Below are 13,939 nucleotides of genomic sequence, written 5' to 3' on the forward strand. Positions count from 1 at the left end.
ACGCTTTATTACTTGTCAGAAAGGTACTCTATGTGCATTACAATTTAATTATTACGTTGTTAATGCATTATGTGAGGTTGTGAGTGCACCAGAAGGAAAAGCAGTAGAGAGAGCCGCAGCAAAGGACCCACGACAATCCCCTCAGTCTGTCTGGCAGCCTGTCAGACTTCATGTGGCCTGTTTGGGATGATGCAATGTGACAGCCATGGAGACAGTGTGCTGGAGGCCATGTCCTTAGTGGAGACTACAATCATCAGTCTCTCCCCGACCCATGTCGAAAGTCGCACACACATAAACGCGTGTGCACACCAAACACACATCCTGCAGCCCCTGCAGCACTCTGCGACCTACATCTGGTGTTGGAGAGTGCAATGGGCTAAGGTTGGCCCAGGCCAGTGTTCACGCAGCTTGAATAGAAATGTTGTCCCGCTCTGCTCTTTTCTGCGGTCAGCATCCTACAGATGTATAGCTGTGAATGCAAGCAGTCGCAAGTACACACACGTGCATATAGGCAAACACTTACTCTTGGACTTAAGAGGTCCCATCTATTCTTTTGCTCGTGTGACTGCACTGTAAGTCATGCAGCCACTCAGGTCATCCGTGTAAAGATAGTGCTCTCTGCTTGTTAGCCTGATTATATCTGGCGGGGACATGCAGGATACTCACACTGTATCAGCTTTTTCTAGATCCTGCTATATACCGCAAAAGCCAAGAATGTGTGAAGGCCCACCTCCTATTGCCTGAGCAATTTAACTAAGTCGTTGCAGCTACTGCTCGTGTCATTTGACATCATCATCGTCCAGACAACTGATTTGACTCTGGGATTGTCTGACATGTCCCCTACATTACACAGTATTTTCATGATTTCACACCTAGAGGGCGCTGTACTGAGCCAAAAATGACATGAGGTCATCTACTAATACAGTATACTTACCGCAGTACCCACATCCATTATCACATAAATACTTATACATTTTTGTCTTGCTGCTTATTGTTTTAACGGAACACACCACTTCGCCATATATGTCTCAGTTGGCAGTTAAAAGTCCCCTCATGACAAGTTATTCAACAGCTGCAGGGCTAATGCTAATATTAATCACAGAGTCCTATGTACTCTAAGTACATGCTAATTAATTAGCAGTCAGGATTACATCATTAGAATACTGTCTGCATAATTTCCACCAGCTGGACACACACACGCAACATGTCCCTGCATGTTGATGTTATTGTGAAGTGCGCTGGAATGAAGTACATCTCACAACATTGTGGGCAGATCGATCCAAATAATCAAAGTATGGATACCAAGCGTAATATCAGTATCGGATCAATGTTAGCTTGATGAGATCAATATTTTTCACTTTCAGTTTTCAGTTCTGTTGATCATATTGTTACTTTGTAGATATTTATCCGCATCACTATTTGAGAAGCACTGCTGTAACATTTAGACATTGTGATAATCATAAATTTAGCATGTAAATATGACTGAAAGAGACCTATGATTTTGCCGTGGTTTGCATGCATTCTCCGGTTAGCGTACACTATGATGTGCGTCTTTTTGTGCTGCTAGTACACTGCGTGAGTCAAACTGTGTTCTTAATGTTTTTTATTACAAAACATCCTTCCTTGTTAGCATCCTACTAGCTAACTAAATAATATGGTAAGCGCTACAGGTACGTCGGTGTTAACACGTAACACATTTTTATAGTTTTACATTCATAAAATGATCGTAAATGCATAGAAATGACAAAGGAAAGGGATAAATTAACATTTAAGGTTATTGTCATTGAATACATGACGGTTCCCAAAGACACGATGTGGCAGTGAGATCAACCACCACCAAATTTCTGTTTTTAGTCACGCCAAAAACAAGTCTTCAACGAAGGTAAAAAATAACCTTAAATGTTCATTTATCCTTTTCCACCAACACTGATATGTATTTCTATGCATTTCAAGTTGTTTTATGCATGGAAAACTATAAGAACATGTTTTGCATTAATTTGTTGACTTTCTGGAAGGATTCATTGGCTTTATATGATTTCTCCTGGGAAAAATGTATTCGGTTAATGTCTGTTTTGGTTACAGTCAGACCTTCTGGAACAAATTAATGACGCTAACCAAGGTTCCACTGCATATGATTTTTTTGTGTGAAGCCCTTAGACAATATACTAATTTAAACTTTGAAATACATTTGTGACTGCTACAGAGCAGAGTCATGCATTGCACTATTGCGCTATGGGTGTCTTTCCCTGTTGGGTGCTATTTAATCATTTTGATAAATATTGATAAATAGTAAACATGAAAGAATCAATCTTTCTCCAAACCATAAACAATCCTTGAAGTTGTTTTAATTTCAGTGAAGTTCCAAGCAGACAAACGGTATGTGAACCACACCAGGTACCATGTGACATAACATATACTCTACAATGAAGGAAAAAGTATGCATACTGATGCCTGCTGAAGTGAATGTTAACAATGTACAGCACGAATGCATAACTTGCAATTACTGTACTTGAATAAATGCTTCGGTAAAGATGTAAATGTTATTAATGACAACAGGTGGACGCACAGAAGCACTGGCAGCTTGGTACATTCGGTCATTTGCCTTCAATCTCTAGTCCTTATGGAGGAAATTTGCTTTGCCTCATACATTTACATATTTACATCTGATACAGTTTAAGCATCTTTTTTTTTTTTTTCTTTTTTTACAACACTGCGTCTTTAACAATCCTTGTTTCTGTGCATTTTGCATACACACTACAAGCTGCCACTCTGTTTTCCTAATGGAAAGTGTCCCTGATTCAGTCTAGTCCAATCTGTAGTAGATGATCTCTGGTATCTGGCCGTCCTCCACCGAAGTACCATTATTGTTTCCAGGGGATTTGAAAAAGACAAATGTTGTCTTGGTCCCTGCTGCTGACTCCTGCGTGACTTTCTTCAACCCTTTTGTGCCATAGTGAGAGTCTGGTCCCTAAGAAACATGAGCAAACACACGATGAAGCTTGACCAGAGGTTTGATAGTTGAAGTTTAAACATAACATCAACAACATGTTTGAAATCCAGCTCACCTTTAAGGTTGCACATGCAGTGTAGCTGACATTAGGAAGGATTTCTACAGGCTCTGTGAACATTACTCTGAAGGTGTTTGAGGTGCCGTCACAACTAAATCCTGTGTCATTCTGTCCAAGAGTGAGGTGTTTGTCGCTCTCCATGATCTAGAGGCAAGCAGAAGTCTTTGAAAAAAAAAACAGAGCAAATGTGCCATTCTTTTCCAATAATTAAAAAAAACACAAAATTAACATTTTAATGTCTTTAAGTGTTCCAACACAAGTAGTAGTGTAACAAATCTAGTAGTCGTGTAAGAAATTGCTGTTTGTGGTGGATTGATGGCTATATTAGGAGACGATAAGGTTGTCCTCTTAGGTTTGTCGATTTATTGAGCTGCAAAATAATTAACTGATGCCTTGAAGCAATTGAGTCAAAATAGACTACTACTTGGTTTCAACCATCAGAGGCACTGGTGATTCCCTCTTAACTGGTTTGGGGTCCAAAAAACAACAACACGATGTAAGATGTGTGGTTGAACTACATCCATGACATCCACAGTGGCAACTCTTCTGGACAGCATTATTCTGCCCAATACAACACTGGGATTCACACAGAAGTTCAAAACATTTGGTTTGGTTGTCAAATTTAGCATCTCTTAAGAGTGTTTTACGTAATAACTTACATGGGTTACTTTTAATGAATTATTACTCATTCATTTTCTACTGCCTCGCCTGTGCAGGGTCACGGGTGAGATGGAGCCTGTCCCTGCTGGCTTCAGGGCAGACCACACCCTGGACTGGTTGGTAGTCCATCAAAGGGTGTAGAAACTATTTTAAAACTAAAGCTGTAAAATGTATGCTATGTATGGGAAAAAAATGTAACATGTTTAATGAACATCAACTAACTTTGGGAGACCACACTTGACACACATCTTACATCATCGCTGTCAGCATGGCTGTTTTATGACTTATGAGTTTTTATGTCTATCAAAAGGTGATGGATTCCATTGCGGTTTATTTAGGGCACTATGTAATGCATACATTTCATACTGAAAATTCTAGCGCTCATAAAGATGGAAAGTCTGTAGACTGCAGGAAGTGACATATTGTCAATGACGACCCCCAGCTACATCATGTATCGTGCCTATATACAGTTCAGTTTTATGCTCAAGCTATCCCATGCGACAGACGAGATATAATTACTGCCCTTAGAAACAGGTTTTGGACAGCGATTGTGTTTGATGTTGTTTTAGTATCTTATTGTTGAATGACCATGCACCATCCTGTCCTAAACAAAACAACTCAGGTTAATAAAGACACTGTCCCACTGTGCCGTATAACGATTCTGTCTGAAAAACAAAGTCGTATGTTTTTTGGCCTTTTAGTTCATTTTTCAGCTAAGGACACATCTAGACGCTGACAGATTCCAAAGTTTGAACATGTTGAAAAGCCAGTTTTGGGTAGCGATAACAGTTGTCATGTTACTTTTTTGTTGTTGTTTTTTTTGCCATTTTCAGTATTACTAAGGAGGAATTTTACCCATTTTGAGAGTTTTATGGCTGTTGGGAAAGGTTGACAGACAGCTTGTCTGCCTGCAGCCACGGAACACACCATACGCAACATGACATTTTCACATCAGTAAGATAAAAAAAAAAAAATAGTAATTTAAATTAATTGTCACCGCCATGACATATTTAATAATAGAATCAAATGAATTAATGTCAACAATTATATTTGAGAAATACAGTACAGGCCAAAAGTTTGGACACACCTTCTCATTCAATGCGTTTCTTTATTTTCATGACTAGATTCTCACTGAAGGCATCAAAACTATGAATGAACACTTGCGAAATTATGTACTTAACAAAAAAGTGTGAAATAACTCTAAATATTGATTGATTCATTTCAACATTATTTTTTGCCCTCACATTCTTTCACATTAGTATACCTCTCATATCACAATTCCAAATGTCCAAAAGGAGCAGGAAGAAGCAGAGCTTATTCAATCCTACCCCCTCTTTGTTTCACATCCAATGGCTAATACATGTCACAATTACTAATATATCTCACATTAATTGCTGATACATTTGTTCATTTCCCATTCAACACAGCCCCTTTACTAGTTCTGAATAACATGAGAACATGGTAGAGCAATATAACAATGTGTTACAATGAAGGTGAGGTTTGTAAATCTGCCTAGACAAACTGCTGCAAATCTCACAAAGTGCAAGTGTCACATGGCTTAGCATAATACAGTATCTCTCTGTGGTTCATGATTCTTCTTCCTTATATTTTGTAAACATCAACTGCTTGTAGTGTCTTTTGAATTGGGTCATTTTAGTGCATTGTTTGAGTTCTTCACTCAACCTGTTCCATACTTTGATTCCACATACAAATATCCTGAAGGTTTTTAGCGTTGTGCAGGCGTATAAGTGTTTTAAGTCATTTTTTTTCCTAAGATCATATTTCCTCTCTCTTGATGAAAATAATCATATTACGTTTCTGGGTAGCTTGTTATTTTTTTGCTTTATGCATAATTTTAGTTGTTTGAAAGTTTACCAGATCAACAAATTTTGGTAGTTGTGATTTTAGGAATAGGGGGTTTTGTGTGTTCTCTATAAGCGGCCGTATGGATGACCCTAATTGATCTGTTGTCAATTGCGAATGACATGCTTTTCACTACTTTGTAGTTCAGATGTTTTTCTACATACAAAGTCTCCACTCTTGTTCTTCCTGTTTATATAGTTTATTTCATATCCTTCTAGCCCAAAAACTATACCTTTCTCAGCATCAATCCAAGTTTCTGAGATTGCAATTACTGTACTTTGAAGGGTTTCTTGATTTGACTCAGATATTGTCTTATGTTATTGTAGTTTGCATACATGCTTCTACTGTTAATGTGAATAATTGATAGCTTGTCGTCTGGGATGACTGGCTTTGTGGTGGCCAAGCGTTCATAGCGACGTCACATTTTGATCCTTCGATGTCCGCTCTTCCTATCATTGTGAAGCAGAATTTACCAAGCATTGGATTGTTCACCCACTGGTAGGGAACGTGAGCTGGGTTTAGACCGTCGTGAGACAGGTTAGTTTTACCCTACTGATGATGTGTTGTTGCAAATAAGTCTTATATTTTAGATTCCTCAAAGTAGCTTTTTTGATAGCGCTGCAAACCCTTGGTGTTCTCTCAATGAGCTCCATGAGGTAGTCACCTGAAATGGTTTTCACTTCACAGGTGTGCCGTGTCAGGGTTACTTAGTGGAATTTCTTGCCTTATTCATTTGGGTTGGGACCACGGGATTGTGTTGTGTGTGTCCAAACTTTTGGCCTGTACTGTATAAACATTTATATACTCACAAATTTAATGTAGGTAGCCCACTCGTTGTCAGATTCCTTCTCCTGCAGGGCAGTAAGTCGCTTATGGGACTAAGCAAGTTCCTTGCACAGGACTTTGACATGTGAATGTACGACAAAATAATAGTATTCCAAGATAATAGTGATTCAAATATCATTTCCAAATGAGAAATGGGGATTGTCCAGGAGCTACGACTGTTGTGATGAGGCAATGGTTGGAGCTTGGCCTTTTATATGACGCAAACTGTATGTTGACAGACGGAATTCTGATGTTTTTCAGCCGTTTCGTTCGTTACTCATACTTAAGCATACGTTATTCAGGCCTTCGATTTTCGTTAAGCTCGGCTGAATGGAGATGTTATTCATACTTATGCAGACATTTCTTTCTCATATTTACAAGTTACTTGGGCTATTCTACCTACCGTCCATGGTCAAAAAATTTGAATTTGACACCGTGTGACGCAAATATTTAGACCAGGGGTCACCAACGTTTTTTCTTGCGAGTGCTACTTTTACAAAATGAAAATGGCCAAGAGCTGCTCATTTTTGTAACAATTATTTTTATAACTTATTTCAACCCAAACAAACCGAATATGCTTGTTTTACCAGAACATTAAGAACATGCTGGTATCCACAACTCACATTTTGCTTTTCAGAATGCATTTCTTTTTAGTATTCTCACATTATTAACTGAAAAGCTGAATGGAAAGCAGGCTTGAGGGCGCCTCATGTGGTCGTGGTCGGCTACCTGGTGCCTGCAGGCACCACGCTGGTGACCCCTGATTTAGACAGAGGCAGACGGAATTGTTTAACAGCAGTATGGGACAGGTCCTTAATGGCATGCTGTTCCTCTGATGTGGTTATCTCTTCAAGCCAGCAGCAGTTACCTGTATGTTGACCTGATAGTCAGTGTGTCCATGGATGGAACCATACAGACCGAAACCCACTATGGATATTCGTCTGCTGACGTTGAATCTACAAAAAGACACAGGTAAAAGATAAAAAAACAACAACCACAAATCCCTGTTTTTATTAAATGATCCCAGTAGCATTTATTTGATCATCTCACCTGATTCTGTCGCTGGTACCACTGTACCCCCATCGACTTTCCACCTGCTGGAATCTATTAATGCTGCATTCCTCTCCCCGGAGGCAGCAGCGGGGCCTGTCAATGTAGCTGGCCCGTGGTTTTGGGTTTACTGTAAAGTGTAAAAACAGATTTACCACCTCCTGATCGAACATATTTCCAGACTGGACAGGCCCTGTTGCACAAGAAAGAATATCAAACTGGTTTCTGCATTTTAAGATGTGTGGACACATCAGGAACATGATGGACACTAAGTTAAGGACCTAATGCAAGCAGCAAAATTCAAAATTCATGCAGAACACCAACCATCTCAGCAGGACTTAAAATCAGACAATTAGGCATGCAATTTAATATCATATCCAAGTGTTAAAATGTGCCTTTACAAAGACATTAAAGCTGTCTCACAGAGAGAAGTCTGACAGTGTCAACCATATGTGAACATTAGAATTGAATGAAAATGGCACATGTGGACCATATATTTTTTCCACGGAGTATACGTACTAAACGTACCCGCAGGGAACTTCTCAACACTCATGAGTGGGAAGCGGATGAGCGGGAGGGCTTTTCCAAGAACCTTCTGTTTATTCTCTGAAGTGGGCGGAAGCTGTTGTCTGCAGCACTCAGCTTCAGCCCAACGTACCACCGCCCCAAAAAGACGGTTCTCCCTGATGCTGAGCGTGTCTCTTTCTAGCACTGCGCATAGAGTGTCTAGAACACACAAAACGTGTTAACTTATATCTAAACAAAATCACTTATGTAAATGTTACTTTGAGAAGGCTCACTTACCAAGGTCTATATCAGTGAAGCCGTCAGCATTTACTGCCTCTGCAGTACTTTTGTCTATGGTGTCCAAACAGAGACTGGAAATCTGAGGGTCATCATATAACCTTGCCTGTAAACACAACAGCATCTCTTAAAAATGATAATACAATGCATTAGCTTTTTTGGAAGCTAAAACAATTTTATGACTATGGAAACAGAAAAAAATGCTGATACTACTTCTGACAATGTGCGGGAACATTGGATAAAAAAAACTAATGTTTTCAAACCCAAACAATAATAATAATAATAATTCAGATTTTGAACCCCCTGTCTAAGTTTCAAGCTTTTCCAGTGACATACTGTGGTGGTGAATTACTTGTTTCCATAAATATATGTGCATGGCTCAGATCAAGGGTACCCTTTGCTGTCTTCAACTTCACTTGAGTAGTATTTGAAATTGTTGTTCTAACAATGTGTACTATCCCTATCACTCTGACGTTTATAGAGCGAGGAAGCTTACCAAACCATAAATTAAGCCTGTTCATGTTTTTATTTTGCGCTAGCACGGCTATGTTGTAAAAGTGTGTCTATATTTGGACATTGAAATGTTACATGTAAAGCATGTCTACTTTTGTTGTGAAATAAACAATATTTTCTCTGATACTTTTGTCATGATTTCTACTTAGAATTAAAGAATGATGTCTGAAATTGGTTTCTAATGTGTTTTATTCAAATATTATCAGTGTAAAAAAAAATAACTGTCGTGTAATCATTAGTGAAAAGTACATAACCTTCGTGTCCGCCTGCCGATGAAAATTTTGAAGAACATAATTCCATGGAAAAACAAACCCCATGATGATTACAATGGTATATATTCATGGAATAATTACTCAACTCTGCAACTAAAGTGATTTTTTTGTGTATAAAAGAGTAAAATAAGATTATTTGAACAAAAGTCTAACGCCGAGTGGACACCGAGTTATGTACATTACATTTAAGAAAGAGTGAACTTCGGAGGGTTTCTGTGGGAAATGGAAGATGTCTCGAGCTCTGGTATGTTGGGTGTGTGTGTTTTGCAATGTTTGAAGTTTGTGTTGATAACATTACCAAGGTCTATCCACGAGTTTGAAATTTTAAATGTAACACTTGGGTAGCCTCGATGTGAGCCATGCACATATGCATACTCAAAATTATTATTTTATTGCAAATGTTGATCTGAAAACTTAGAGGGAGTTCAGGGAGGTGGGTTGTACGCCCTCTGAACGAGTCGTATGAATATAAGAAATAATTAACTACAAGCCTACCAATCACAGCCTTTACGGTCGCCGTAGCTTGAGGTTACTTTTTTTTTTTTTTTTTTAGGTGCACATCACGCAACCCAATAGGGTTTGCAGGGGGAGTAGCAAGCTGGTGTAGCATACACTGGTGTCTTGTCATAAGGTGAAATGCAACAAAATGTTTGCCTGGAGCGAAGTGTACAAACTTATTCAAGGGTCAAAAATGCACACATGTTGGCAGGTCTGCCTTATAAGGCATTGCGGTTGTGCACCACTGAAAATTACTAATCAGGGTTTACGCTACATGTAATTGATCGTGGCACAGTGTTTTCTTTTTCTACTTAAAAACAATGTTAAGTAATATATTGTATGTAGGGCTGGGCGATATGGACCAAACTCATATCCCAGTGTATTTATGTTGAAAATCGATAAATCGATATACGATATATATCCCGATATTTTTTCCACAAAGTGAGTTTAGACAAAGCCAAAGTCAAATACACGTGTGAAGTTGTTTCATTAAAATAAAAAAAAAAAAAATCTTACAGAAAAATAGCCGCTAAAATAAAATAGTCCGTTCTCTTTTTTTAAATAAATATAGAAAAAGTAAAATATAATGATCAGTCTCTTTATAACAAACCTTTAGCTATGGTCGAATCCTCAGGACAAAAGAACAACATATCGAATAAAGTGCCCTGTTTAAAAGGACTTTTTAAAAAAATGTCAACAACTCCAAAATACTTTACTTTAAACAGTATTTTTTTTTTCAGAAAGCAGTACCTTATAGAAGAGACAAAAAAGTGAGTAAAAATACCTTAATTACATTTAGAACTACAAATAAACTTGATTCTTAGTTTGTTAATTTAAAATTGGCCATCCCTTCATCAAAATACAATAATTTACATATTTTATCGTGGCTAGTGCCTCTCAAAGTCTAGACAGCGTAATAATGACATCTGGACTCACCTCCAGCCTCCACCTTGTAGTTAGGACTACTTGTTTAACTTATCACACATTGTTCTTCCATCACATGTTCTGACACACTGGCAGGTAAGTGACCAAGTCTGAATGAGAATTTGGTGTGCTGAGTAGTCATGTAATGAAGACTAAGAAACATTTTCATTTGAGATCCTGCTCTGTAAAACAGGGCAAGATCCACCCCAGATGCATCGCGCTTCGAGGATGCGTGGATCTCCACCATGCAGTGCGCAGTGGGGGCTTTACTTTCACTTTTATGTTCCCAAGTTCCAGTATACTCTCCAACGACGCCAGAAAAAGTAGCTACATTTGTCGCTCGTTGCTTTTGAGAAAATATGTTGCCAAGAGAGTTTGGAATGTCGCCAGATCTAGCACGGAGCATGGAGGGGGGCGGGGCAGCAGCCCTGCTAAGGAGCTTTGACACACACAGCAGAGTGAGACAAACCTAGATGTCAAGATACAAGAGAACAGCATAACTCCAGTCTATGTTTGTTTTGATATCGTGCTTAAAATAAATATCAATAATTTAAAACTATCAATATATCACCCAGCCCTAATTGTATGAATGGCTATATAGATACATATATAGCTTATTATTTAGGCACACATTGACCACAATTAGTTTGAAAATAATTTAAAATATCATTAAAATGTTTCACTGCACTTTATTTTGACAATCATGCACCAAAAACACCTGTCTGCCCTGTTGTCACTTGTGTATGGCTCTCACTACCTTTCTGGCGGCAGGTAGCTAGCTCGTTTTTTGTCCCAAGCGAGCTACAAGTGGCTATCACGTTCATACATGCTAACTTAGTTTTTTAAAGTGTCACTTAACAATTGTGCTCTCTTGCTGTCATTATAATACTTATGGCTTGTCTTCAAAACACTAGGTGCATGTTGAATGAATGCACAGGCGACAGTGCACAATGATACGGCGGGAGACAAATATAACGCCAAGCATTTTGTGAGGTCACATTTTTTGGAGAAGGCATTTTTGTGATGCAAATGTATTACTCTTTTGAATGCATATTGTTTTGAGAAACCAAACTCTTCACTTAAATGTCCCCAGCAACAAAGCGGAACTATGTTCTTCATCTCCTAAATACGACAAGAACTGGACTAAAGTGGGACCAAGTCTCTGTTGCTGGACTACACTGCCGATTGGGATGTCATAAAGCTTCATGTCAAAAAATCTGAACTATCCCTTTAATTGCAGGAGGAAAATAGGAGGATAAAATAGGATAAAATGAAAGCAAAACATGGTTTGAATTATATCTGTCATCTGCACTTATTGTTTACATCGCCCAGCCCTAAGCAAACACAGGAAAATGTACTCGACGCTCAGTCAAGTAGGTATTAAAAGTGTCAACATTAACCTGTGTGAGGAGCATGAATGCATTATCTGCTCTGAGGTGCTTGGTAACAAACTCCACACAGTGACTCGCCAGCGCAGGGACTGCGTATTTCTTGGCCGTGTTAAGAGCCGACATGACAGTCTCTGGACCAATGTGAACATCATCCGAATACAGGAACCTGTGTAAAGGAAGAGAACGACCCGTACAAATCAATCAGAAACTGCTAATAACAAACCAAAAACAGGTTATAACTGGAACACAACACAGCTGAGCATGAGGGCTTGGCGTCAGTGGTCTATCTATATCTGAAGGACACGTTTATATGTCTTTCAGGACACATTGAACTGGGAGGACAGGTGGTTTGAAAGTGGAGTGAAAAAGGCCATTGATTACAAAGTGGAAACACAAGCACTAAACACGAAGGTGGCCTATGACACTACTTACAAAGCTCTCTTTTCATCTCTCCACAGACAGATTAATACCATTCACAGTTTGACCTAGACTGACCTTAAACTCCATTCCAATAATGCTCCCATTATAAGAGCTAATGAACAACATGTAACCTCACTGACTCTAAAGGTGTAAATAACCTGACAGTGGTTCAACTAAAAGCTGCCGATACATGTTTAGTCAGACATATCCTCTTGTTTACTTGTTCACCAATCAAACAGTTCCTGATTTAGACTCACAGTAATGCAATGCACATACAAGAAGAATACAGGAAAATATGTGTATTTACATTCAATCAACTGTAAAGAAAACACTCAGATTACTGCCTCTGCAATTCAACACAGAGATAATTTCCTGTAGAAAACACTACAAGTGATGATGGCACCTTGACACTTGTGATTCAACATTTCCACTCTAATGAGCTCTATTTACCACCCTATGCAATTGTGATTGGACAAGGCATATACTGTACATGTTCTATATGAAACATATCCTGAAATAACTTCTGTTAATGAAATTAACTTCACTGTCTAGGGGTGCTGGGAGTTCCTTTGATATACAGTACAGTAATGGTGCGTAGGTGAAACCACCACCAAATGATGAGTAAACAATGTCAATGAATCAATGTTGCATAGCAGTGAGCCAAAACTGTCAAGTTAAAAGGTTAGCCTTTGTAGATGTGTTCAATGACTAATAGTTTAGTCGTGGCAAATTACACACTATACGGGTTGGTCTAATTACTAAACTAAAATAGTAAAGATGTTGACAAAATGTAATGATTTAGTTGCTGCATGTCAGGTGGTCAATGAACTCTACTGTATAGTCCAATTTAAAATAAAACAAATGGAAGATAGTGTCGAAAGGGCAGCTGAGGGTCGACAGAGGCGGGACTCTCTCAGCAGTACTCAAGGGACCCCACTAATCAGGTCCAAACTAAGCCCTGTGCGACCCCAGATACGCTCCTGTTCCCTACCTACCTGAGCAAAGATAGAAACGCTGCTGGTTCCACGTCAGGCAGCTCTATCTCGGTCGAGATCGTGGCCATCCCGCCATTGAACATGGCATCAAACACGGCACTGCCAGCGGCCAAAACGAACTTATGGGCAGGTATCCTCTGGGCCTGTCTGCCCTTTCCAACGACAAACCTGACGTCGCTGAGCAGTTCATTGTTGAAGAGGTAGGCGAAGCGCTCCTTCAGTGAGCTCTTCGTGGCCTGCCAGTTGTACACGGGCTCCCGATGAAGAGGGAGCACAGGCGGGGAGGCGGACGAGCCAAGAGAGGAGTTTGGCACATTGGAGAGCGCCACTGCAGCTCCACTCTGAGCGGAGTTGGACGGTGTCTCTTGGACGTCATTGTTTGACGCCAAGCCGCTGCCACCGCCACAGGTCGCCATAATTGTACAGTTCTTCCGCCTTCTTCTTTCCTGTGCACTGTCCGCACCGTATTTATTTTTATTTGTTTACGTGGTAGCCATTGCTCTTTGATGTCTAGACACCTGCTAGCTCAGTCGCGCTAGCTAGCCTGTGTTGCGTCGCTCCAGAAGTGACGCAGGCGCATATTGGTTCAAAACACACCCAACTTTATTGATATAACCACGTTCACGAATCAGCCAACAGCAAAACAAATTTCACTT

General features: G+C 39.5%; 1 protein-coding gene across 1 annotated transcript; it reads right to left on the minus strand.

Annotated features, from left to right (window-relative positions):
* Positions 1-2,333: 2,333 nt before the first annotated feature.
* Positions 2,334-13,868, minus strand: LOC129178771 (BTB/POZ domain-containing protein 1-like). The gene is made up of 8 exons (XM_054771322.1): positions 13,284-13,868; positions 11,878-12,034; positions 8,271-8,376; positions 7,995-8,192; positions 7,467-7,596; positions 7,285-7,372; positions 3,066-3,212; positions 2,334-2,968 (listed from the first exon to the last, which is right to left on the minus strand). The coding sequence occupies exons 1-8, from the start codon at positions 13,697-13,699 to the stop codon at positions 2,804-2,806; spliced, it is 1,407 nt and encodes a 468-aa protein (XP_054627297.1). The 5' UTR covers positions 13,700-13,868; the 3' UTR covers positions 2,334-2,803.
* Positions 13,869-13,939: the final 71 nt, after the last annotated feature.

The sequence above is a fragment of the Dunckerocampus dactyliophorus genome, chromosome 3 (genome assembly GCF_027744805.1).
Source record: "Dunckerocampus dactyliophorus isolate RoL2022-P2 chromosome 3, RoL_Ddac_1.1, whole genome shotgun sequence".
Taxonomy (NCBI): Eukaryota; Metazoa; Chordata; class Actinopteri; order Syngnathiformes; family Syngnathidae; genus Dunckerocampus; species Dunckerocampus dactyliophorus.

Bases quoted from the DNA above. Each gene is read 5' to 3' on its own strand.
- LOC129178771 (XM_054771322.1), bottom strand. From the start codon at position 13,699: ATGGCGACCTGTGGCGGTGGCAGCGGCTTGGCGTCAAACAATGACGTC. The intron at 12,035-13,283 runs GTAGGTAGGGAA...TCCTTTACACAG, and splicing joins GCGTTTCTATCTTTGCTCAG to GTTCCTGTATTCGGATGATG. The intron at 3,213-7,284 runs GTAACTGCTGCT...GCTTGCCTCTAG, and splicing joins ACTATCAGGTCAACATACAG to ATCATGGAGAGCGACAAACA.